The 26648-nt window shown below is 41.2% G+C and overlaps 1 protein-coding gene across 1 annotated transcript in view; it reads right to left on the reverse strand.

The window, feature by feature from the left end:
- The window catches only part of g (adaptor-related protein complex 3, delta 1 subunit-like garnet), a 468686-nt gene that overhangs the window by 91694 nt on the left and 350344 nt on the right, over positions 1–26648 (reverse strand). The window contains exon 15 of the mRNA XM_071673747.1: positions 9848–9998. Within this exon, the coding sequence (XP_071529848.1) occupies positions 9848–9998 (151 nt within the window). The remainder of the gene's footprint in view (positions 1–9847; positions 9999–26648) is intronic.

Genomic DNA, 26648 nt, shown 5'->3' on the forward strand with positions numbered 1-26648 from the left:
TGGGGGTGGGTTGGGCCATTTCTTTCGTCTGTTTCCTTGCGCTACCTCGCAAATGTGGGAGACAGCGACAAAGCAAAATAAATAAATAATAACAATGACTCATGGTGAGGTGCCTGAGGATTGGCAGAAAGCATGCATAGCACTGTTGGACAAAGGCAAAGGGAATAAAGGTGAGTTCAAAATACAGAGGCATACCTTTGTTGAGCATTCCTGGGAAATTATATGGGAGGGTATTGATTAAGAGGGTAAAGGCATGTACAGAGCATCAGATTGGGGGAAAAGTAATGTGGTTTCAGAAGTGGTAGAGGATGTGTGGATCAGGTGTCTGCTTTGAAGAATGTACGTGAGAAAGACTTAGCAAAACAGATGGATTTGTATGTAGCACTTATGGATCTGAAGAAGACATATGGTAAGGTTGATAGAGATGCTTTGTGGAAGGTTTTAAGAGTATACGGTGTGGGAGTCAAGCTGCTAGAAGCAGTGAAAAGTTTCTACCAAGGATGTAAGGCATGTGTACGAGTAGGAAGAGAGGAAAGTGAATGGTTCCCAGTGAATGTCAGTTTGCGCAGGGGGTGTGTAATGTCTCCATGTTTGTTTAATTTGTTTATGGAAGGGGTGGTTTGGGACGTGAATGCAAGAGTTTTGGAGAGAGGGGCAAGTATGCAGTCTGTTGTGGATGAGAGGGCTTGGGAAGTGAGTCAGTTGTTGTTCACTGATGATACAGCACTGGTGGCTGATTCAAGTGAGAAAATGCAGAATTGGTGACTGAGTTTGGTAAAGTGTGTGAAAGAAGAAAGTTAAGAGTAAATATGAATAAGAGCAAGGATATTAGGTTCAGTAGGGTTGAGGGACAAGTCAATTGGGAGATAAGTTTGAATGGAGAAAAACTGGAGGAAGTGAAGTGTTTTAGATATCTGGGAGTGGACTTAGCAGCGGATGGAACCATGGAGGCAGAAGCGAGTCACAGGGCAGGGAAGGGGCAAAGGTTCTGGGAGCATTGCAGAATGTGTGGAAGGTGAGAACATTATTTCGAAGAACAAAAATGGGTATGTTTGAGGGAATATTGGTTCCAAAAATGTTATATGGCTGCAAGGCATGGGCTATGGATAGAGTTGTGCGCAGGAGGGTGGATGTGTTGTGAATGAAATGTTTGAGGACACTATGAGGTGCGAGGTGGTTTGATCATGTAAGTAGTGAAAGGGTAAGAGAGATGTGTGGTAATAAAAAAAAGTGTGGTTGAGAGAGCGAAAGAGGGTGTGTTGAAATGCTTTGGTCACATGGAGAGAATGAGTAATGAAAGATTGACAAAAAGGATACATGTGTTAGAGGTGGAGGGAAGGAGAAGCGGGAGGCCAAACTGGAGGTGGAAGGATAGAGTGAAAAAGATTTTGAGAGATCAGGGCCTGAACATACAGGAGAGTGAGAGGCATGCAAGGAATAGAGTGAATTGGAATGATGTGGTATACCGGGGTCGATGTGCTGTCAATGGATTGAACCAGGGTATAAGAAGCATCCGGGGTGAAACATAGAGGGGTGCGTGAGGCCTGGATGTGGAAGGAGAGCTGTGGAGACTGAGTGTGCCTTTTTTTGTCTGTTCCTGGTGCTGCCTCACTGGGGGGGATTATTTCATGTGTGGTGGGGTGGCGACGGAAATGGATGAAGGCAGCAAGTATGGATATGTACATAAGTATATATATGTATGTATGTATGTATACGTTGAAATGTATATGTGGATGTGTACGTGTTTATGTATATACATGTCTATGTATATACATATACATATACATATACATTGTCTAAACAATTTAGAAAACTGAAACTTCTAGCTTGAAATGAATGAAAATATGAATGTAGAATATGTTCAGTTAACATTCATTTTTTCATTCATTTCAAGCTAGAAGTTTCAGTTTTCTAAATTGTTTCTTACATTTTTCATATGTATATATATGTATGTGTGTGTGTGTGTGTATATGTGCGTATGTATGTGTATGTGTGTGTATGTGTATATGTATATATATATGTATATTATCCCTGGGGATAGGGGTGAAAGAATACTTCCCACGTATTCCTCGCGTGTCGTAGAAAGCGATTAGAGGGGACGGGAGCAGGGGGCCAGAAATCCTCCCCTCCTTGTATTAACTTTCTAAAATGGGAAACAGAAGAAGGAGTCACACAGGAAGTGCTCATCCTCCTCGAAGGCTCAGAGTGGGGTGGCTAAATGTGTGTGGATGTAACCAAGATGTGAAAAAAGGAGAGATAGGTAGTATGTTTGAGGAAAGGAACCTGGATGTTTTGGCTCTGAGTGAAACGAAGCTCAAGGGTAAAGGGGAAGAGTGGTTTGGGAATGTCTGGGGAGTAAAGTCAGGGGTTAGTGAGAGGACAAGAGCAAGGGAAGGAGTAGCAATACTCCTGAAACAGGAGTTGTGGGAGTATGTGATAGAGTGTAAGAAAGTAAATTCTCGATTAATATGGGTAAAACTGAAAGTTGATGGAGAGAGGTGGGTGATTATTGGTGCATATGCACCTGAGCATGAGAAGAAAGATCATGAGAGGCAAGTGTTTTGGGAGCAGCTGAATGAGTGTGTTAGTGGTTTTGATGCACGAGACCGGGTTATAGTGATGGGTGATATGAATGCAAAGGTGAGTAATGTGGCAGTTGAGGGAATAATTGGTATATTTGGGGTGTTCAGTGTTGTAAATGGAAATGGTGAAGAGCTTGTAGATTTATGTGCTGAAAAAGGACTGATGACTGGGAATACCTGGTTTAAAAAGCGAGATATACATAAATATACTTATGTAAGTAGGAGAGATGGCCAGAGAGTGTTATTGGATTACGTGTTAATTGACAGGCGTGCGAAAGAGAGACTTTTGGATGTTAATGTGCTGAGAGGTTCAACTGGAGGGATGTCTGATCATTATCTTGTGGAGGCTAAGGTGAAGATTTGTATGGGTTTTCAGAAAAGAAGAGTGAATGTTGGGGTGAAGAGGGTGGTGAGAGTAAGTGAGCTTGGGAAGGAGACCTGTGTGAGGAAGTACCAGGAGAGACTGAGTACAGAATGGAAAAAGGTGAGAACAATGGAAGTAAGGGGAGTGGGGGAGGAATGGGATGTATTTAGGGAATCAGTGATGGATTGCGCAAAAGATGCTTGTGGCATGAGAAGAGTGGGAGGTGGGTTGATTAGAAAGGGTAGTGAGTGGTGGGATGAAGAAGTAAGTGTATTAGTGAAAGAGAAGAGAGAGGCATTTGGACGATTTTTGCAGGGAAAAAATGCAATTGAGTGGGAGATGTATAAAAAAAAGAGACAGGAGGTCAAGAGAAAGGTGCAAGAGGTGAAAAAAAGGGCAAATGAGAGTTGGGGTGAGAGAGTATCATTAAATTTTAGGGAGAATAAAAAGATGTTCTGGAAGGAGGTAAATAAAGTGCGTAAGACAAGGGAGCAAATGGGAACTTCAGTGAAGGGCGCAAATGGGGAGGTAATAACAAGTAGTGGTGATGTGAGAAGGAGATGGAGTGAGTATTTTGAAGGTTTGTTGAATGTGTTTGATGATAGAGTGGCAGATATAGGGTGTTTTGGTCGAGGTGGTGTGCAAAGTGAGAGGGTTAGGGAAAATGATTTGGTAAACAGAGAAGAGGTAGTAAAAGCTTTGCGGAAGATGAAAGCCGGCAAGGCAGCAGGTTTGGATGGTATTGCAGTGGAATTTATTAAAAAAGGGGGTGACTGTATTGTTGACTGGTTGGTAAGGTTATTTAATGTATGTATGACTCATGGTGAGGTGCCTGAGGATTGGCGGAATGCGTGCATAGTGCCATTGTACAAAGGCAAAGGGGATAAGAGTGAGTGCTCAAATTACAGAGGTATAAGTTTGTTGAGTATTCCTGGTAAATTATATGGGAGGGTATTGATTGAGAGGGTGAAGGCATGTACAGAGCATCAGATTGGGGAAGAGCAGTGTGGTTTCAGAAGTGGTAGAGGATGTGTGGATCAGGTGTTTGCTTTGAAGAATGTATGTGAGAAATACTTAGAAAAGCAAATGGATTTGTATGTAGCATTTATGGATCTGGAGAAGGCATATGATAGAGTTGATAGAGATGCTCTGTGGAAGGTATTAAGAATATATGGTGTGGGAGGAAAGTTGTTAGAAGCAGTGAAAAGTTTTTATCAAGGATGTAAGGCATGTGTACGTGTAGGAAGAGAGGAAAGTGATTGGTTCTCAGTGAATGTAGGTTTGCGGCATGGGTGTGTGATGTCTCCATGGTTGTTTAATTTGTTTATGGATGGGGTTGTTAGGGAGGTAAATGCAAGAGTTTTGGAAAGAGGGGCAAGTATGAAGTCTGTTGGGGATGAGAGAGCTTGGGAAGTGAGTCAGTTGTTGTTCGCTGATGATACAGCGCTGGTGGCTGATTCATGTGAGAAACTGCAGAAGCTGGTGACTGAGTTTGGTAAAGTGTGAGAAAGAAGAAAGTTAAGAGTAAATGTGAATAAGAGCAAGGTTATTAGGTACAGTAGGGTTGAGGGTCAAGTCAATTGGGAGGTGAGTTTGAATGGAGAAAAACTGGAGGAAGTGAAGTGTTTTAGATATCTGGGAGTGGATCTGGCAGCGGATGGAACCATGGAAGCAGGAAGTGGATCATAGGGTGGGGGAGAGGGCGAAAATTCTGGGAGCCTTGAAGAATGTGTGGAAGTCGAGAACATTATCTCGGAAAGCAAAAATGGGTATGTTTGAAGGAATAGTGGTTCCAACAATGTTGTATGGTTGCGAGGCGTGGGCTATGGATAGAGTTGTGCGCAGGAGGATGGATGTGCTGGAAATGAGATGTTTGAGGACAATGTGTGGTGTGAGGTGGTTTGATCGAGTGAGTAACGTAAGGGTAAGAGAGATGTGTGGAAATAAAAAGAGCGTGGTTGAGAGAGCAGAAGAGGGTGTTTTGAAGTGGTTTGGGCACATGGAGAGAATGAGTGAGGAAAGATTGACCAAGAGGATATATGTGTCGGAGGTGGAGGGAACGAGGAGAAGAGGGAGACCAAATTGGAGGTGGAAAGATGGAGTGAAAAAGATTTTGTGTGATCGGGGCCTGAACATGCAGGAGGGTGAAAGGAGGGCAAGGAATAGAGTGAATTGGAGCGATGTGGTATACCGGGGTTGACGTGCTGTCAGTGGATTGAATCAAGGCATGTGAAGCGTCTGGGGTAAACCATGGAAAGCTGTGTAGGTATGTATATTTGCGTGTGTGACGTATGTATATACATGTGTATGGGGGGGGTTGGGCCTTTTCTTTCGTCTGTTTCCTTGCGCTACCTCGCAAACGCGGGAGACAGCGACAAAGTATAATAAAAAAAAAAAAAAATGTCTATGTGGAAGGGTTGGGCCAATCCTTGTCTGTTTCCTTGCACTACCTCGCTAACGAGGGAGACGGCAGTTAAGTATAATTAAAAAATACTTCCCACATATTCCCTGTGTGTCGTAGAAGGCAAAGAAATCATTTTATAGAGTTGAGCCTAAACCTCCCACTGATACCAAGAATCTTTTAGTTCTCCCTTTTAATAATAATTTTACTTTATCTCCTATGTTACTTAAATCCTTTAATGTAAATGTTGCCTTCAGCAACAATAATACTATAAAGAATGTCTTAATCAGGAACTCATTAGAAAATTCTCCTGGATGCATCTATAAAGTGTCATGTAGATATTGTGATATGTTTTATGTTGGGCAGACTGGTAAGGTTTTTACTGTTAGACTTAAGCAACATTAGTATAAGAACAGGACAAAAATTAAATGCCTTGTTTAATCACGTTAAAAACTATGATCATTGGACTGACTGGAGCAATGCCATCTCAGTTATCAACTCTAACTCCAGTACTAGGAGAACTATCACTGAATCTTCTATTATCAAATACACAAAGAATAATAACCTTAATATAAGTGAAGGTTTATACAAATTGGATACCTATATTGTTGATAAATAAAATTTGTAAACAATTCCCCTTCTTGTCCACACAAGTTTATGATATGCTCGTTGTCTGTCTTGGACAATCATTTCGTTTACCAAATGGTGTCCTAGCTCTGTCTCTTCATTACATATCAACTGACTTATATTTCGTTCTTGCATCTCCCCTGATGATGTGATTATTACAAAAAAGTGCACATGGGAACTTATCGTGTCTCATTTTCCCTGAGGACTCATAGGAGTGTATAGATGTATTTCTATGTGTATGTAAGTGGATGAGTCCTTTCTTCATCTGTTCCTGGTGCTACTTTGCCTTTTGGCTAAATGGTAGGAGCAGTAGATACAAGCAGTAGGTAGGAACACTTATGCAAGAGCATTAAGCAGAAACATTAGGTAGAAGTAACTTGCCTTTTCATTTTTACTACCAACATGTATAACTTTGCACTTATCAGTATTAAAGATCATTCTCTGGTCTGCTTGAAGCTCCAAAATATCCAATTTAGTTGTAGATTTATTTCATTAACTGGGATTGTTTTCGAATTCCAATATCTTACAATGCACACTAATGTATAAAAGAAAGACCACTTGTTATGTTTAACCATTCTGAGGCTTAACCATCAATCACAACTATTTGTTTATGGCCTACTTACTAATTTCCTAAACAGAATAATGGTAAGACAGTAAAATAAAAGGCTCTCATTTTTAAGTACAAACGTTATCATGAAATTGGTTTTAGTTTTGGCATCATCACTGCCTTCATAACTTCATCACTGTTTTCACCTTTGACTTAATCATTAGCGTCATCACTGGTTTCTTCTTTGGCTTTATTACTGGCTTCACCTTTTTAACTTCATTAACTTCTTTAGCTTTAACATCATACTGGCATCATCTAGATCCATACATAAAGTCGCATACAATCGTAGTAGTCAAGTACAGAGCCAGATATGTTGCCAAATATAGGAGTTAATTCTATGACCTGATGTGGAGCTATAAATGAAGTCATTTATGTTAATACTGTGCAGTATCTCAGAGTGGGTACTTTGCGGTCTTTAAAGATCATGTGCATGCATGATTCTGCTGCCAGCAAAAGGGAGGGCTCAAGTCATAGAATAATTGCCCCTCCCAAGACCTCTGCAAATTTAAGGGGTACTCCTCTGACTACACTTTCTTGAGCGAATCTGCTACTAGTAAAAGGGAGGGCTCAGGTGGCAGTGTACTGGCCCCTCCCAATAACACAGCTAACTCAGGGAATATCCCATCCCCTACCCTTGGAGCACTCCATTAGGTAGTAGGCTGCTGAGAGCAGCCACCCAAGGTGGTACTTACATCCTGACTGAGGAGCATTAATGTGGTGCCCGCAACCATCTTACACTTTCCATATTAGGTTTGCTGGTTTTACTTTGTGTCATCAAAATAGGACTACTAGGATAGTCCTGGCATTTTCTTAAAAGAACTATACATCTATCTGAACTTCATTATTTTTTCCATGAAAGTACTCTTGCCAACTCCTGTCCACTCAAATCCATGGCCATAGTCCCCACCATCATGGGGTTTTAAGTTACCACCACTGAGAGTAGTAGTAGTACCAGCCCCTCCCATGACCTTTCCCTCTCTGTTAGACCTTCCTCTTTTTCTGTTCACTACACCAACATTTATGGTCTCTCTAGCAACCTCTCCTCTCTTGAACACCATCTGTCTAGTACGTCTCCTGATATCATACTTCTCTCTTAGACACAGTTGTCTACTGATGTTCTCTGGTCCCTTTTTCATATCCTACTGTAATCTCTACCCACAATTCCATACTTATAACTGCTGTGACCACTCTCCTAATATTCATGGATCTGTTTTTCACCTCTAATCCATCCCACAGTAACTATACAATCTCGCTCCAACTGGTTAATTTGATCACACTCTCATAATTGTATCTTTTTCAATGGCACCTCCCCCTCCAGCAGACCCTTCTAAGCAAAAATACTGGCACTCAAACAAAGCTGACTGGAATAACTTACATAACTTCCTTACTGACTTTCCATTGGTAAATTACTGTCTCTCTCTTTCATGGTGATGCTTCTGTCTACACCAAATGCATAGCAAAGGTTATTCTACTAGGAATGGAAGCATTTATCCCCTCTTCCACCAAGACGACCTTTTCTTCCAATCCATGGTTTAACCGATCCTGTTCTGAGGCCATTCAGACAAGGGATCAGGCATATCAGGCTTGGGAAAACTCTCCTTCTCCAAATTCCAATTCAGTTTTAATCATTGCAAGCACATTATCCATCAGGCAAAGTATTCCTCTATTCAAAGGAAGTGTGATAGCCTCTCCTTGTCATCCACTGATAGGTCTTTCTGGTCTTTAGCTGAGGGCTTCTGACATTCTACCTTTCCTTCACCTTTCCGTTCTGATGGTAATGCAGCTGTCTCTCCCACAAAGCAATTCTCTATGGTTCCCATTTGTCCAGTAATTCCACCTTGGATGACTCTAACAATCCTTCACCCCTGATGCTCCTCTTAGTAATCCTATGCCCCTTCCCATAATCGCTTTTTGGGCTGTCCAAAAAGCACTTCTCTCTCTCTCTAGACACAAGCAAGGTTTATGGTCTTGATGGTATCCATCCCCATGTGATGAAGGTGTGTGCCTCTGAATTTAAACCTGTGCTTGTTAGTCTGTTCTGTTTCTGTTTAAAACACAAAACCTTTCCTTCTCCTTGGATGCATGTGTTGATACATCCTATCCCTAAGAAGGGTGACCATTCTAAATCCTTGAAACTAAGATCCTAATGCTTTGACATCTACCATTTCCAGTCTCTGAATTCCCTTCAACTCCCATATTCTTAGACATCTCAAAACTCACAGTCTTGTCTCTGATCACCTGTATGGCTTCCATAAGGCAAGATACACTGATGACATTCTTTCCTATCTTACTAATGCCTGGTCATCATCCCTGACTTTGCTCAGTAATATCTAGCTTCATCTCCGGCTAATCTATCTCTGTGGCTGTTGATGGATCAGCCTTACCTAATTCTCTCCATCAACAGCAGTGTCCCTCAACTTTCTATCCTGTTCCCTACACTTTTTCTCCATTTTTTCAACTATTTCCTCATTTCCACAAATAACCAAATGCACTCAAACCCTGTTGACTGAACACTGCATTCATCCACATCCTTAAATTCTACTCCTTCTCTAACTCAAGCTGCATCTCACCTTGATACAGCTTTCTTAAAAAACTCAGACTTTGACAGGATATCTCAGTGAAGTAGACAAAATCTAGTTAAGTTTAATGCCTACAAGACCAAGCTTCCACTCATCTCTCTATCAAAATCTCTTCATACCTCTCATCTCTCCTTTGACAGTTCTGTAATTCCAACCCTTAAATCAAAGAACATACTTATTATTACTGTAACATCTACTCTTTCTTAGAAACCCCACATTATAGAAATAGCTAAATTTGCCTTCAAGAAACTGTATTAAAAGTTCAAACTAAAATAATATGAAGGTGCACCAGTTTCAGACAACATGCTTATCATTTACAGTTTATGTTTTGCTACTTTTACTAGTACCTGCAACATAATCATTGTACTTTGTAAGTGAAATGGAGTGCTTTGGGACAATGTAAAGGTGTCAAAACATTTTTCTAGTGAAACATCTAGGAAATAAGCTCTTATAACTGGCATGCTGTCATATCCAGCACAATCTAGGTCAGGAAGATGCTACACAATAAAGATTCTCCTGAGTATTCAGTCTCAACCCTAACCGAATAAAGCTAGTCATCTCACTGTTTTCCACGCATTGCTTCCACTTCCTTCATAGTAAACACTAAAAAGATCCTTCCATAACCAACACACACTTGCTATAACTGCTTCAGACTTTTTTTCACTACAAATTTGGAATATAGTATACCTTTTGCAATTCTTCTTCTGAGGGCTCATGTTTCTCCTTTTTGTGCTTTGATGAAGATTCAGTCTTGATAAATATGTCTTTCTTAAACTTGTCATCTTCTTCCTCATCACTTTCTGAAGGTGGATCATTGATCCAAACATCTAAGTCCAGGCTAGTAAAGAAAAAAGTAACGACATGAGACAACATTTTCAGCCAACAGAGATAGGTAAACTGACATTGACAGAAAGAGAGGCCATAAAAAATACTGGTGATCTTTAAAACAACAGGACTAAAAGCTATGATACAATACCATGATTTTGTCAAATCCTTACCCTATGAAAAATTAATATTATCATTTTGCAAAGCTCAGAGTAAAAAAATGGGGTATGGCATGTGAAGCATCTGGGGTAAACCATGGGAAGTTTTGTGGCACCTGGATATGGAAAGGGAGCCGTGGTTTCGGTGCATTACACATGGCAACTAGAGACTGAGTGTGAACAAATGTGACCTTTGTAGTCTTTTCCTATCCCTACCTTGCACACACGCTCAGGGGAGGGGGGGGGTGTCATTTCATGTGTGGCAGGGTGGCAACAGGAATGGACGAAGGCAGCAAGTATGGATATGTACAACTGTATATATATATGTGTATGTCTGTGTATGTATACGTTGAAATGTATAGATATGTATATGTATGTATATGTATAAGTATACATGTGTATGTGGGGGGGTTGGGCCATTCTTTTGTCTGTTTCCTTGCGCTACCTCGCTAACGCAGGAGACAGCGACTAAGTATAATAGAAATGAATAGATATTTATTGGTGGCCCTATGCATAGATGCATGATTTAACTTGAAACCTACAGTAAAAATCAAGTAACCTCAATAAATTCAACCAAAATCCTAGATTATCTTCAGCAAATCTTATAAATGGAAACCCAAGTTCAGAATATATGCACAGAACTGGGTAACTTAATTTCATTTTCAAACCTAAAGGGATAATTGTTAAGACAAGTGCTCTTATACATTCTGTAACAATCCAGCAACATTTACTTTAGCTGCAAGAACAAATATTATTGTATACCTTGGCTTTATCTCTGAGCATTAGCAAAGCCATGATTAATGCAGGTTTTGAAAGACAAGAAACCTTTTCTCTCTGAGGCAGTGTCTCATGAGCATGAGACACATTCTTTTGATATGTTGATGATGATTAGAGATAGGACCCTACAACCCTTTGTATTCTGGTGAGGAAGTACTAGGCTTCCTTAACCTTTGCAAACTACTCAACTATGGTTGGGCAGCTCGTTTATTCTAGGTCTGCCCTCAACCAGAGAGATTGTGTTGCCACCCAATTTAGATGCAGCCACTAACAGTTCACGCTGGCCCGGGTCATTGTTTCATTGCCCCTTTTGCTTCACCAACATGTGAGTGGCTGACATCCAATCCACAAACTCAATCCATATTTGACAAAGCATGACAACACATAACAAAATTCACAAACTGCGAGCCTGGAAGCAGTCATAGCTGGAAGAGAAAGAATTTCCAAGAAAAGAAAGTGAGATACAAAATCCGGGTAAAAATAGCTACAGGAAACACGTTCAGAGAGAAAAGTTTTTTAACTTTCAAAACCAACAATTTTTTCCTCTACAGTTTGTCCCATGAGCATAAGAGCATAACCATATGTAGGAGGAGGTTTGTAGGAAATATTTCATAGAATATGCCATTGTACAAAGGCAAAGGGGATAAGAGTGAGTGCTCAAATTACAGAGGTATAAGTTTGTTGAGTATTCCTAGGAAATTATATGGGAAGGTATTGATTGAGAGGGTGAAGACATGTACAGAGCATCAGAGTGGGGAAGAGCAGTGTGGTTTCATTCAGAAGTGGTATAGGATGTGTGGATCAGGTGTTTGCTTTGAAGAATGTATGTGAGAAATACTTAGAAAAGCAAATGGATTTGTATGTAGCATTTATGGATCTGGAGAAGGCATATGATAGAGTTGATAGAGATGCTCTGTGGAAGATATTAAGAATACATGGTGTGGGAGGTAAGTTGTTAGAAGAACTGAAAAAAGTGAAAAGTTTTTATCGAGGATGTAAGGCATGTGTATGTGCAGGAAGAAAGGAAAGTGATTGGTTCTCAGTGAATGTTGGTTTGCAGCAGGGGTGTGTGATGTCTCCATGGTTATTTAATTTGTTTATGGATGGGGTTGTTAGGGAGGTGAATGCAAGAGTTTTGGAAAGAGGGGCAAGTATACAGTCTGTTGTGGATGAGAGAGCTTGGGAAGTGAGTCAGTTGTTGTTCACTGATGATACAGCGCTGGTGGCTGATTCGGGTGAGAAACTGCAGAAGCTGATGACTTAGTTTGGTAAAGTGTGTGAAAGAAGAAAGCTGAGAGTAAATATGAATAAGAGCAAGGTTATTAAGTACAGTAGGGTTGAGGGACAAGTCAATTGGGAGGTAAGTTTGAATGGAGAAAAATTGGAGGAAGTGAAGTGTTTTAGATATCTGGGAGTGGATTTGGCAGCGGATGGAACCATGGAAATGGAAGTCAATCATAGGGTGGGGGAGGGGGCGAAAGTTCTGGGAGCGTTGAAGAATGTATGGAAGTCAAGAACATTAACTTGGAAAGTAAAAATGGGTATGTTTGAAGGAATAGTTGTTCCAACAATGTTATATGGTAGCGAGGCGCGGGCTATAGAGTTGTGCGGAGGAGGGTGGATGTGCTGGAAATGAGATGTTTGAGGACAATATGTGGTGTGAGGTGGTTTGATCAAGTAAGTAATGAAAGGGTAAGGGAGATGTGTGATAATAAAAAGAGTGTGGTTGAGAGAGCAGAAGAGGATTTTTTAAATGGTTCGGTCACATGGAGAGAATGAGTGAGGAAAGATTGACAAAGAGGATATATGTGTCAGAGGTGAGGGAACGAGGAGAAGTGGGAAACCAAATTGGAGACGGAGGGATGGAGTGAAAAAGATTTTGAGTGATCGAGGCCTGAACATACAGGAGGGTGAAAGGCATGCAAGGAATAGAGTGAATTGGAACGATGTGGTATACGGGGTCGACGTGCTGTCAATAGATTGAACCAGGGCATGTGAAGTGTCTGGGGTAAACCATGGAAAGTTCTGTGGGGCCTGTATGTGGAAAGGGAGCTGTGGTTTTGGTGCATTATACATGACAGCTAAAGACTGGTGAACGAATGTGGCCTTTGCTGTCTTTTCCTAGCATTACCTCGCACACATGCGGGGGAGGGGGTTGTTATTTCATGTGTTGGGGGGGTGGCAACGGGAATGAATAAGGGCAGACAGTATGAATTGTGTACGTGTATATATGTATATGTCTGTTTGTATATATTACGTTAAGATGTATAGGTATGTATATGTGCGTGTGCAGACGTGTATTTATATACATGTGTATGTGGGTGAGTGGGGCCATTCTTTCATCTATTTCCTTGCGCTACCTCGCTAATGTGAGAGAAAGCGACAAAGTATAATAAATAAAATAAATCACTAAACTTGAAAGCATAAATATATACATTCAAAGGTGAAGGTGAGAATCTGTCTCTTCTGAAGGAGGAATCTTCAGAACCATACAATTAAGACTCAAGATGTCCTAAAAAAAATCAAAGTGCTACAAACTCCTTTTCTTGATTTCCTCCAACTAAAGGTTTCCGAGGAAAGCTATGGCAGATGCTTACTTCCTTGTATCATGTGCTCTAATGAAAAGCCCAAGCTGAGCCAATAAAATATCTTTTATATCCACATAAAGATATTCCTAAGAGGGGTTTCAAGGTTCCAGAGTGCATAAATAAGTAATCCTCTCCCCTGGTTCAGTGTAGGTCTCTCAGAAATTAGCAGGACATAAGGTATGATGCTCTCTGATAATTCTGAGAGCTCCTGCTTTGGCTGCAGAGGAGAAGAAACTGGTCTCCTGAGTGAGAAAGATTAACAAACTTTATCCTAAACAGGGCCTGTCAGGTTAATACCAAAACTCAAAGACAGGGCCTCTTGAAAAGCCTTATTCCATTAATGAAAAATACTTGAGAAGACTCTTAAACATACAGCTTAAGTCATGTCCAAGACATCAAGTTCTTTGATGAAGGATGGAAAAGCTTTGCAAACTGATGTGTACTAACAAAGAGACAGAATAAAGTCACAAAAAGAGAACAATGATTGATGGACTGAAGAAAGTAATTCAACAAGTTATATTTGTGTACATGAAAGAAAAAGTATTACAGACCTTTAAAAGTAAGTGATAGTTATGTAAATAACCCCCCAAAATTTGCTATACGTTAATCAGACATTAAAAGTTAGTATTTAGTACAAGAGAGAATTAAGAAATTAATGATATGTTTACTAGCTTTGACAAAAATGTACTTACAGTTATAAATTTATCACAGAGACAGTTAACTGAAGCAATTGATTAGCTAAAAGGAAACTCAGCACTATACCCTGAAGGAATTCTTGCAGTATTTCTAAAACATGTATGGGTCATAGGCAAAAAGCCAAGTATGCAGATTGTACATGGAGAGGGAACCTTAGAAGTGTGTAAGCTATTGTTTGCTGATGACATGGTGCTATTGGCAGGTACAAGTGTGAAACAGTAGAAGCTGGTGTTTGAGGTTAGGAGAGTGTGTGAAAAAAGGAAACAATGTAAATGTGAATAAAAGCAAGGTCATTAGGTCTAGCAGTCCAAAGAGACATGTTAGCTGGGGTGTAAGTTTGAAAGGAAATAATTACTGGAAAAAGTCAAGGGATATAGATACCTTGGAGTGGACATAGCAGCGAATGGAAGTCAAAAGGGTGGATGAGGTGGCAAAGGTCCTGAAAATACTGAGGAATGTGTTGAAAGAGAGGTCACTATCAAGGAGGGTAGCACTATAACTTGAAGGAACTCCAGAAATATTTCCAAAAAACATTAATGAAAGGTTCTTGGAAAGAGACCCAAGTATACAGACTGTAAGTGGTGAGAAACATAGGAAATGGGTAAACTGCTGTTTGCTGATAACAGAGAGCTGGTGGCACATTTGAGTGGAAAAGAGCAGAAGTTGGTGTCTGAGTTTGGAAGTGTATATAAAAGGAGGAATTTAAGAAAAAATGTCATAGAAACAAGGTTATCAGGTTTACTATTGAAGACAGAAAGATCAACTGGAGGAAGTGAAGTGTTTTGGATACCTGGAGTGGACATGGCAGAAAATGAAACCATGGAAACTGAAGTAAGCCATAGGGGAAAAGTAAGCCAAAGGGGTAAAGGGGAAAAATGGTCTTGGGCACACTGAAGAATGTAACGAAGGAGTGGTCACTGTCTTTCAGGGAAAAGACAGTAATGTCTTGGTAGAGTAGTCTCATCCATACTAAATGGTTGTGAAGAATGGGTCTTCACAAAAAATGTAAAGATGATGGACATGCTGGAAGTGAAACGTTTAAAGACAATATGTGGTTTGAGGAAAGTTGACTAAATAAGAAAAGATAAGGTAAGAGTGATGTGTGTATTAAGTGGAGAATGTATGAGGGAACTGAAGAGGATGATAAAATGGTTCACACACATGAAGAGGATGACTAAGAAGCTATACATGTCAGAAGTGGAAAAAACAAAGAAAAGGAGAAAACAAAGAAGGATGTGGAAGGATTGAATGAAAGATGCTTTTAAGGTCTGAGGTCTAAACATGCAAGAGGGTGTGACGTGTTCAAGGGACAACATCACTTGGAACACTGTGATTTACAGGGATGACATGCTATCAATGGGCTGAATACAGCTTATGAAGCAGGAAGGGGTAACCATGGAAAGGTGTGTGGAGCCTTGCTGTCAACAAAAAGCTTTGATTTATCTGTATACTTATCTATAATTACCCCAAGATAAATATCTGTGGAAAAGTCCTGGTGTTACTCAGGATCTTTTGAAAGGCCCCTGTAGCCCAAGGCCACACAGTTTTGGAGCATTGTACATGACATCTAAAGTGAAAATGTTAGCAAATAATGCTACAATTAATCTATTCCTGGTGCTACCTTGCTATTACAGAAAACAGCAAATAAGAAAAAAATGAAGTAAAATCATCCCTAGGACAGAGAAGAAAAAATTCTGCCCTTGTGTCTCCATCTCCTAGAAAGCAACTAAGTGGGCGGCAGTGAGGAGCTGGAAATCCTCACCTTCTGCATTCATTTCCTAAAAAATAGAAAAATAGACCAAAGGAGGATTTTTCATCTAAGACTCAGTCATCTGTTTTTGACACTCTCACTCATACAAGAAATAACATATGCACATTCAAGACAATAAATAAAACTGAATACTGCTGTATTGTTTCTTTCTTTCATACTTGTTTTCCTTTATCCATATGAGGGAGGTGGTTCCAGAAACAATGAAAAGGCCTCATACATTCACATACATTCTCTAGCTGTAATTTGTAATGCACCAAAACTAAAGGCCCCCCTCTCCACAATCAGGCCCAACAAACATATCCATGGTTTCCCTCAGCTGGTTCACATGTCCTGGTTCAGTCCACTGACAGCATGTTTTCCCTGTATACCACACTGCTCCAATTCACTCTAATCCATGAATGTTCATGCCCCAATCGCTCAAAACCTTTTTCACTCTATTCTTCCATTTTCAATTTGCTCTTCCTCTTCTCCTTGTTCCCTCCACTAATAACACATACATCCTCTTTGTTAACCTCTCCTCTTCATTCTCTTCATAGATCCAAACCATTTTGGCATACGTTCTTCACATTTCTCAACCATATTCTCCTTATTACCACACCTCTCTTTTACCCCATCATCATTTTCTTGATAGACACTTCTCATACCACATATTGTCTTAAACATTTTATTTCCAATGCATTCACCCTCTTTCATACATTCTCATCTATATCCCATGCCTCACATCCAGACAACATCCCAGGGACCACTATACCTAAAAACATACCCATCTTTACCCTTCCTAATGGTATTCTTTCCACACATTCTTCCATGTTTAAAGAATCTTTGCCCCCTCTCCCACCATATGACTAACCTACACTTCCATGGTTCCATTCCCTGCCATGGCCACACTCAGGTTTCTAAAACACTTTTCTGCCTCCAATTTCATCTATTCAAACTCACACCCCAACTAATTTTTCTCTTCGGTCTGTCTATCTATATCTATGACAACCAGGCCCACCAGGAACTACCAAAAGGGGTGGCCACAACAAAAGTGTCTCCATAACTGGTGAACTCATGGTATTTGTTAACCTTTGGTGCCTCAACCTTAACAGGCCACTGGCAGAGGGCAACTTTCATGCAGTGTCCCCACAGGCATCTACCTAACGTTGTTACCAACATCCACCCAATGTGTCCACCTTATATTCCAAACTACTAATTCTACCTAAAGCTCATGCCTAATGTACATAACTAATACTTCTAGCTAATGTTTCTTAATAATGTTCTTGTTTGGATGTTCCTAAGCTACTACTTCTATCTCCTGCTCCCATCATTTTACCAAAAGGCAGGGCTAGTGCATAGTGCTCAATGCAAGGTAATTTACAGTCATAAAGAACGAATTGTGTGAGTTAAGTTTTGTCAAGCATCATGCATGGCAAGGAGAGAGGTCAGAGTGTCAGCAACCCACATATGGTTAAGGCAGAAAGGACAGCTACCCAAGTCAGTGGAGTACAACCTAATATCCAATGAAGTGCTGGCTCACTACACAGCCATCACTAACCCTTCTGATAAACCTAATAACTCTGCTTTTATTCACATTTACTCTCAACTTATGCCATTCACACACTCTCCTAAACTCAGTCATCAACTTCTGCAGTTTCTTACTTATGTCTGCCACCAGTGCCAAGTCATCAGCAAACAACAGATAACTTAACTACCAGGCCATCTCACCCCATATAGACTGCATACCTTCCTTTCTAAGACCCTTGCCTTCACCTCCCTCACCACTCCATCAATAAACAAACTAAACAGCCATTGTGACATCACACACTCTTGCCACAAACTTAATTCTTACCTGGAACCACTCATGCTCCTCCTAAGGTGTGTATGGGAGTAGTCCCATACACACTTCAGTCTCTTGATTAAAACTCCCCATTGCTTCTACTATCTATCCTCTTACACCATGTATTCATGACTCTTCCACAAAATATCTTTATCATTCCTATCATATGCTGTCTCCAGATCCATAAATAACACATAAAAACCTGTGTTGTACGGCTGTCAATTAAGCAGATTGATATAAGCAAGATAAATAGAAGATATAAACATTCTAAATGCAGAACTGCTGAACTGGAGCATATGAACTCCCATGACAAATTTAAAGAACATGAAATCTATGGTCTTGAATGAAGAAAAGAGAAATACACGATGATATATGCTCACTAGCAAATATAAGGCTCAAAATGCAATGCTTTAAAACTGATAGCAACTCAGCAAGGAAGGTACAGAATCATCATCTCAGCTATACTCCCTAAGAACATACTAAAAGGATACAAAACAAGAATATGTGAATGCCCAGCAAAGAAACTGCAATAATTTTTCAATGCCTTCACCCTCTCAATCAATACCCTCCCATATAGTTTCCCAAGAATACTCAACAAACTTATACTTCTGTAACTTGAGCACTCACTTTTATAAGTGGACGGGCCATTCTTCATCTGTTTCCTGGCGTTACCTCACCGACATAGGAGATTGCAATCAAGTATATGATATATATATATATATATGTACAGAGCATCAGATTGGGGAAGAGCAGTGTGGTTTCAGAAGTGGTAGAGGATGTGTGGATCAGGTGTTTGCTTTGAAGAATGTATGTGAGAAATACTTAGAAAAGCAAATGGATTTGTATGTAGCATTTATGGATCTGGAGAAGGCATATGATAGAGTTGATAGAGATGCTCTGTGGAAGGTATTAAGAATATATGGTGTGGGAGGAAAGTTGTTAGAAGCAGTGAAAAGTTTATATCGAGGATGTAAGGCATGTGTACGTGTAGGAAGAGAGGAAAGTGATTGGTTCTCAGTGAATGTAGGTTTGCGGCAGGGGTGTGTGATGTCTCCATGGTTGTTTAATTTGTTTATGGATGGGGTTGTTAGGGAGGTAAATGCAAGAGTTTTGGAAAGAGGGGCAAGTATGAAGTCTGTTGGGGATGAGAGAGCTTGGGAAGTGAGTCAGTTGTTGTTCGCTGATGATACAGCGCTGGTGGCTGATTCATGTGAGAAACGGCAGAAGCTGGTGACTGAGTTTGGTAAAGTGTGTGGAAGAAGAAAGTTAAGAGTAAATGTGAATAAGAGCAAGGTTATTAGGTACAGTAGGGTTGAGGGTCAAGTCAATTGGGAGGTGAGTTTGAATGGAGAAAAACTGGAGGAAGTGAAGTGTTTTAGATATCTGGGAGTGTATCTGGCAGCGGATGGAACCATGGAAGCGGAAGTGGATCATAGGGTGGGGGAGGGGGCGAAAATTCTGGGGGCCTTGAAGAATTTGTGGAAGTCGAGAACATTATCTCGGAAAGCAAAAATGGGTATGTTTGAAGGAATAGTGGTTCCAACAATGTTGTATGGTTGCGAGGCGTGGGCTATGGATAGAGTTGTGCACAGGAGGATGGATGTGCTGGAAATGAGATGTTTGAGGACAATGTGTGGTGTGAGGTGGTTTGATCGAGTAAGTAACGTAAGGGTAAGAGAGATGTGTGGAAATAAAAAGAGCGTGGTTGAGAGAGCAGAAAAGGATGTTTTGAAGTGGTTTGGGCACATGGAGAGAATGAGTGAGGAAAGATTGACCAAGAGGATATATGTGTCGGAGGTGGAGGGAACGAGGAGAAGAGGGAGACCAAATTGGAGGTGGAAAGATGGAGTGAAAAAGATTTTGTGTGATCGGGGCCTGAACATGCAGGAGGGTGAAAGGAGGGCAAGGAATAGAGTGAATTGGAGCGATGTGGTATACCGGGGTTGACGTGCTGTCAGTGGATTGAATCAAGGCATGTGAAGTGTCTAGGGTAAACCATGGAAAGCTGTGTAGGTATGCATATTTGTGTGTGTGGACGTATGTATATACATGTATATGGGGGGGGGCCATTTCTTTCGTGTGTTTCCTTGAGCTACCTCGCAAACGCGGGAGACAGCGACAAAGTATAATAAAAATAAAATATATATATATATATATATATATATATATATATATATATATATATATATATATATATATATATATATATATTTTTTTTTTTTATACTTCGTCGCTGTCTCCCGCGTTTGCGAGGTAGCGCAAGGAAACAGACGAAAGAAATGGCCCAACCCACCCCCATACACATATATATACATACACGTCCACACACGCAAATATACATACCTATATATCTCAATGTACACATATATATACACACACAGACACATACATATATACCCATGCACACAATTCACACTGTCTGCCTTTAAACATTCCCATCGCCACCTCGCCACACATGGAATACCATCCCCCTCCCCCCTCATGTGTGCGAGGTAGCGCTAGGAAAAGACAACAAAGGCCCCATTCGCTCACATTCAGTTTCTAGCTGTCATGCAATAATGCCCGAAACCACAGCTCCCTTTCCACATCCAGGCCCCACACAACTTTCCTTGGACTACCCCAGATGCTTCACATGTCCTGGTTATATCCACTGACAGCATGTCGACCCCGGTATACCACATCGATCCAATTCACTCTATTCCTTGCCCGTCTTTCACCCTCCTGCATGTTCAGGCCCCGATCACTCAAAATCTTTTTCACTCCATCTTTCCGCCTCCAATTTGGTCTCCCACTTCTCCTCATTCCCTCCACCTCTGACACATATATCCTCTTGGTCAATCTTTCCTCAATCATTGTCTCCACGTGCCCAAACCTTTTCAGAACACCCTCTTCTGCTCTCTCAACCACGCTCTTTTTATTTCCACACATCTCTCTTACCCTTACATTACTTACTCGATCAAACCACCTCACACCACACATTGTCCTCAAACATCTCATTTCCAGCACATCCATCCTCCTGCGCACAACTCTATCCATAGCCCACGCCTCGCAACCATACAACATTGTTGGAACCACTATTCCTTCAAACATACCCATTTTTGCTTTCCGAGATAATGTTCTCGACTTCCACACATTCTTCAAGGCTCCAAGAATTTTCGCCCCCTCCCCCACCCAATGATCCACTTCCGCTTCCATGGTTCCATCCACTGCCAGATCCACTCCCAGATATCTAAAACACTTTACTTCCTCCAGTTTTTCTCCATTCAAACTTACCTACCAATTGACTTGACCCTCAACCCTACTGTACCTAATAACCTTACTCTTATTGACATTTACCCTTAACTTTCCTCTTTCACACACTTTACCAAACTCAGTCACCAGCTTCTGCAGTTTCTCACATGAATCAGCCACGAGCGCTGTATCATCAGCGAGCAACAACTGACTCACTTCCCAAGCTCTCTCATCCCCAACAGACTTCATACTTGCCACTCTTTCCAAAACTCTTGCATTCACCTCCCTAACAACCCCATCCATAATCAAATTAAACAACAATGGAGACATCACACACCCCTGCCGCAAACCTACATTCACTGAGAACCAATCACTTTCCTCTCTTCCTACACGTACACAACCCTTACATCCTCGATAAAAACTTTTCACTGCTTCTAACAACTTACCTCCCACACCATATATTCTTAATACCTTCCACAGAGCATCTCTATCAACTCTATCATATGCCTTCTCCAGATCCATAAATGCTACATACAAATCCATTTGCTTTTCTAATTATTTCTCACATACATTCTTCAAAGCATATATATACATCCACTCCCAGATATCTAAAACACTTTACTTCCTCCAGTTTTTCTCCATTCAAACTTACCTCCCAACTGACTTGACTCTCAACACTACTGTACTACTAGTAACCTTGCTCTTATTCACATTTACTCTTAACTTTCTTCTTTCACACACTTTACCAAACTCTGGCACCAGCTTCTGCAGTTTCTCACATGAATCAGCCACCAGCGCTGTATCATCAGCAAACAACAACTGACTCACTTCCCAAGCTCTCTCATCCACAACAGACTTCATACTTGCCCCTCTTTCCAAAACTCTTGCGGATGGCAGCGGATGGAACCATGGAAGCGGAAGTGAATCATAAGGTGGGGGAGGGGGCGAAAATACTGGTGTGTGAAAGAAGAAAGTTAAGAGTAAATGTGAATAAGAGCAAGGTAATTAGGTACAGTAGGGTTGAGGGTCAAGTCAATTGGGAGGTGAGTTTGAATGGAGAAAAACTGGAGGAAGTAAAGTGTTTTAGATATCTGGGAGTGGATGTATATATATGCTTTGAAGAATGTATGTGAGAAATAATTAGAAAAGCAAATGGATTTGTATGTAGCATTTATGGATCTGGAGAAGGCATATGATAGAGTTGATAGAGATGCTCTGTGGAAGGTATTAAGAATATATGGTGTGGGAGGCAAGTTGTTAGAAGCAGTGAAAAGTTTTTATCGAGGATGTAAGGCATGTGTACGTGTAGGAAGAGAGGAAAGTGATTGGTTCTCAGTGAATGTAGGTTTGCGGCAGGGGTGTGTGATGTCTCCATGGTTGTTTAATTTGTTTATGGATGGGGTTGTTAGGGAGGTAAATGCAAGAGTTTTGGAAAGAGGGGCAAGTATGAAGTCTGTTGGGGATGAGAGAGCTTGGGAAGTGAGTCAGTTGTTGTTCGCTGATGATACAGCGCTGGTGGCTGATTCATGTGAGAAACTGCAGAAGCTGGTGACTGAGTTTGGAAAAGTGTGTGGAAGAAGAAAGTTAAGAGTAAATGTGAATAAGAGCAAGGTAATTAGGTACAGTAGGGTTGAGGGTCAAGTCAATTGGGAGGTGAGTTTGAATGGAGAAAAACTGGAGGAAGTGAAGTGTTTTAGATATCTGGGAGTGGATCTGGCAGCGGATGGAACCATGGAAGCGGAAGTGGATCATAGGGTGGGGGAGGGGGCGAAAATCCTTGGGGCCTTGAAGAATGTGTGGAAGTCGAGAACATTATCTCGGAAAGCAAAAATGGGTATGTTTGAAGGAATAGTGGTTCCAACAATGTTGTATGGTTGCGAGGCGTGGGCTATGGATAGAGTTGTGCGGAGGAGGATGGATGTGCTGGAAATGAGATGTTTGAGGACAATGTGTGGTGTGAGGTGGTTTGATCGAGTGAGTAACGTAAGGGTAAGAGAGATGTGTGGAAATAGAAAGAGCGTGGTTGAGAGAGCAGAAGAGGGTGTTTTGAAGTGGTTTGGGCACATGGAGAGGATGAGTGAGGAAAGATTGACCAAGAGGATATATGTGTCGGAGGTGGAGGGAACAAGGAGAAGAGGGAGACCAAATTGGAGGTGGAAAGATGGAGTGAAAAAGATTTTGTGTGATCGGGGCCTGAACATGCAGGAGGGTGAAAGGAGGGCAAGGAATAGAGTGAATTGGAGCGATGTGGTATACCGGGGTTGACGTGCTGTCAGTGGATTGAAGCAGGGCATGTGAAGCGTCTGGGGTAAACCATGGAAAACTGTGTAGGTATGTATATTTGCGTGTGTGGACGTATGTATATACATGTGTATGGGGGGGGGGGGTTGGGCCATTTCTTTCGTCTGTTTCCTTGCGCTACCTCGCAAACGCGGGAGACAGCGACAAAGTATAATAAAAAAATAAAAAAAATATATATATATATATATATATATATATATATATATATATATATATATTTTTTTTTTTTTTTTAATACTTTGTCGCTGTCTCCCGCGTTTGCGAGGTAGCGCAAGGAAACAGACGAAAGAAATGGCCCAACCCCCCCCATACACATGTACATACACACGTCCACACACACAAATATACATACCTACACAGCTTTCCATGGTTTACCCCGGACGCTTCACATGCCTTGATTCAATCCACTGACAGCACGTCAACCCCTGTATACCACATCGCTCCAATTCACTCTATTCCTTGCCCTCCTTTCACCCTCCTGCATGTTCAGGCCCCGATCACACAAAATCTTTTTCACTCCATCTTTCCACCTCCAATTTGGTCTCCCTCTTCTCCTCGTTCCCTCCACCTCCGACACATATATCCTCTTGGTCAATCTTTCCTCACTCATTCTCTCCATGTGCCCAAACCATTTCAAAACACCCTCTTCTGCTCTCTCAACCACGCTCTTTTTATTTCCACACATCTCTCTTACCCTTACGTTACTTACTCGATCAAACCACCTCACACCACACATGGTCCTCAAACATCTCATTTCCAGCACATCCATCCTTCTGCGCACAACTCTATCCATAGCCCACGCCTCGCAACCATACAACATTGTTGGAACTACTATTCCTTCAAACATACCCATTTTTGCTTTCCGGGATAAAGTTCTCGACTTCCACACATTTTTCAAGGCTCCCAAAATTTTCGCCCCCTCCCCCACCCTATGATCCACTTCCGCTTCCATGGTTCCATCCGCTGACAGATCCACTCCCAGATATCTAAAACACTTCACTTCCTCCAGTTTTTCTCCATTCAAACTCACCTCCCAATTGACTTGACCCTCAACCCTACTGTACCTAATAACCTTGCTCTTATTCACATTTACTCTTAACTTTCTTCTTCCACACACTTTACCAAACTCCGTCACCAGCTTCTGCAGTTTCTCACATGAATCCGCCACCAGCGCTGTATCATCAGCGAACAACAACTGACTCACTTCCCAAGCTCTCTCATCCCCAACAGACTTCATACTTGCCCCTCTTTCCAAGACTCTTGCATTTACCTCCCTAACAACCCCATCCATAAACAAATTAAACAACCATGGAGACATCACACACCCCTCCCGCAAACCTACATTCACTGAGAACCAATCACTTTCCTCTCTTCCTACACGTACACATGCCTTACATCCTCGATAAAAACTTTTCACTGCTTCTAACAACTTGCCTCCCACACCATATATTCTTAATACCTTCCACAGAGCATCTCTATTAACTCTATCATATGCCTTCTCCAGATCCATAAATGCTACATACAAATCCATTTGCTTTTCTAAGTATTTCTCACATACATTCTTCAAAGCAAACACCTGATCCACACATCCTCTACCACTTCTGAAACCACACTGCTCTTCCCCAATCTGATGCTCTGTACATGCCTTCACCCTATATATATATATATATATATATATATATATATATATATATATATATATATATACATATCTTTTTTTTTTTGCCGCTGTCTCCTGCGTTAGCGAGGTAGCGCAAGGAAACACACGAAAGAAAGGCCCAACCCACCCACATACAAATGTATATACATACACGTCCACACACACAAATATACATACCTATACATCTGAATGTGCACATATATATACACATACAGACATAGACATATATACACATATACATAATTCATACTGCCTTTATTCCCATCGCCACCTCGCCACACATGGAATAACAATCCCCTTCCCCCCTCATGTGTGTGAGGTAGTGCTAGGAAAGACAACAAAGGCCCCATTCGTTCACACTCAGTCTCTAGCTGTCATGTAATAATGCACCGAAACCACAGCTCCCTTTCCACATCCAGGCCCCACACAACTTTCCATGGTTCACCCCAGACGCTTCACATGCCCTGGTTCAATCCATTGACAGCACGTCAACCCCGGTATACCACATCGTTCCAATTCACTTGATTCCTTGCACGCCTTTCACCCTTCTGCATGTTCAGGCCCCGATCACTCAAAATCTTTGCACTCCATCTTTCCACCTCCAATTTGGTCTCCCACTTCTCCTCGTTCCCTCCACCTCCGACACATATATCCTCTTGGTCAATCTTTCCTCACTCATTCTCTCCATGTGACCAAACCATTTCAAAACACCCTCTTCTGTTCTCTCAACCACACTCTTTTTATTTCCACACATCTCTCTAACCCTTACATTACTTACTCGATCAAACCACCTCACACCACAAACATCTCATTTCCAGCACATCCACCCTCCTGTGCACAACTCTATCTATAGCCCACGCCTCGCAACCATACAACATTGTTGGAACCACTATTCCTTCAAACATACCCATTCTTGCTTTCCGAGATAATGTTCTCAACTTCCACACATTCTTCAAGGCTCTCAGAATTTTCGCCCCCTCCCCCACCCTATGATTCATTTCCGCTTCCATGGTTCCATCCGCTGCCAAATCCACTCCCAGATATCTAAAACACTTTATTTCCTCCAGTTTTTCTCCATTCAAACTTACCTCCCAATTGACTTGACCCTCAACCCTACTGTACCTAATAACCTTGCTCTTATTCACATTTACTCTTAACTTTCTTCTTTCACACACTTTACCAAACTAAGTCACCAGCTTCTGCAGTTTCTCACATTAATCAGCCATCAGCGCTGTATCATCAGCGAACAACAAATGAATCACTTCCCAAGCTCTCTCATCCACAACAGACTTCATACTTGCCCCTCTTTCCAAAACTTTTGCATTCACCTCCCTAACAACCCCATCCATATACAAATTAAACAACCATGGAGACATCACACACCCCTGCCGCAAACCTACATTCACTGAGAACCAATCACTTTCCTCTCTTCCTACACATACACATGCCTTGCATCCTCGATAAAAACTTTTCACTGCTTCTAACAACTTGCCTCCCACACCATATATTCTTAGTACCTTCCACAGAGCATCTCTATCAACTCTATCATATGCCTTCTCCAGATCCATAAATGCTACATACAAATCCATTTGCTTCTCTAAGTATTTCTCACATACATTCTTCAAAGCAAACACCTGATCCACACATCCTCTACCACTTCTG

The sequence above is a fragment of the Panulirus ornatus genome, chromosome 19 (assembly GCF_036320965.1).
Source record: "Panulirus ornatus isolate Po-2019 chromosome 19, ASM3632096v1, whole genome shotgun sequence".
Taxonomy (NCBI): Eukaryota; Metazoa; Arthropoda; class Malacostraca; order Decapoda; family Palinuridae; genus Panulirus; species Panulirus ornatus.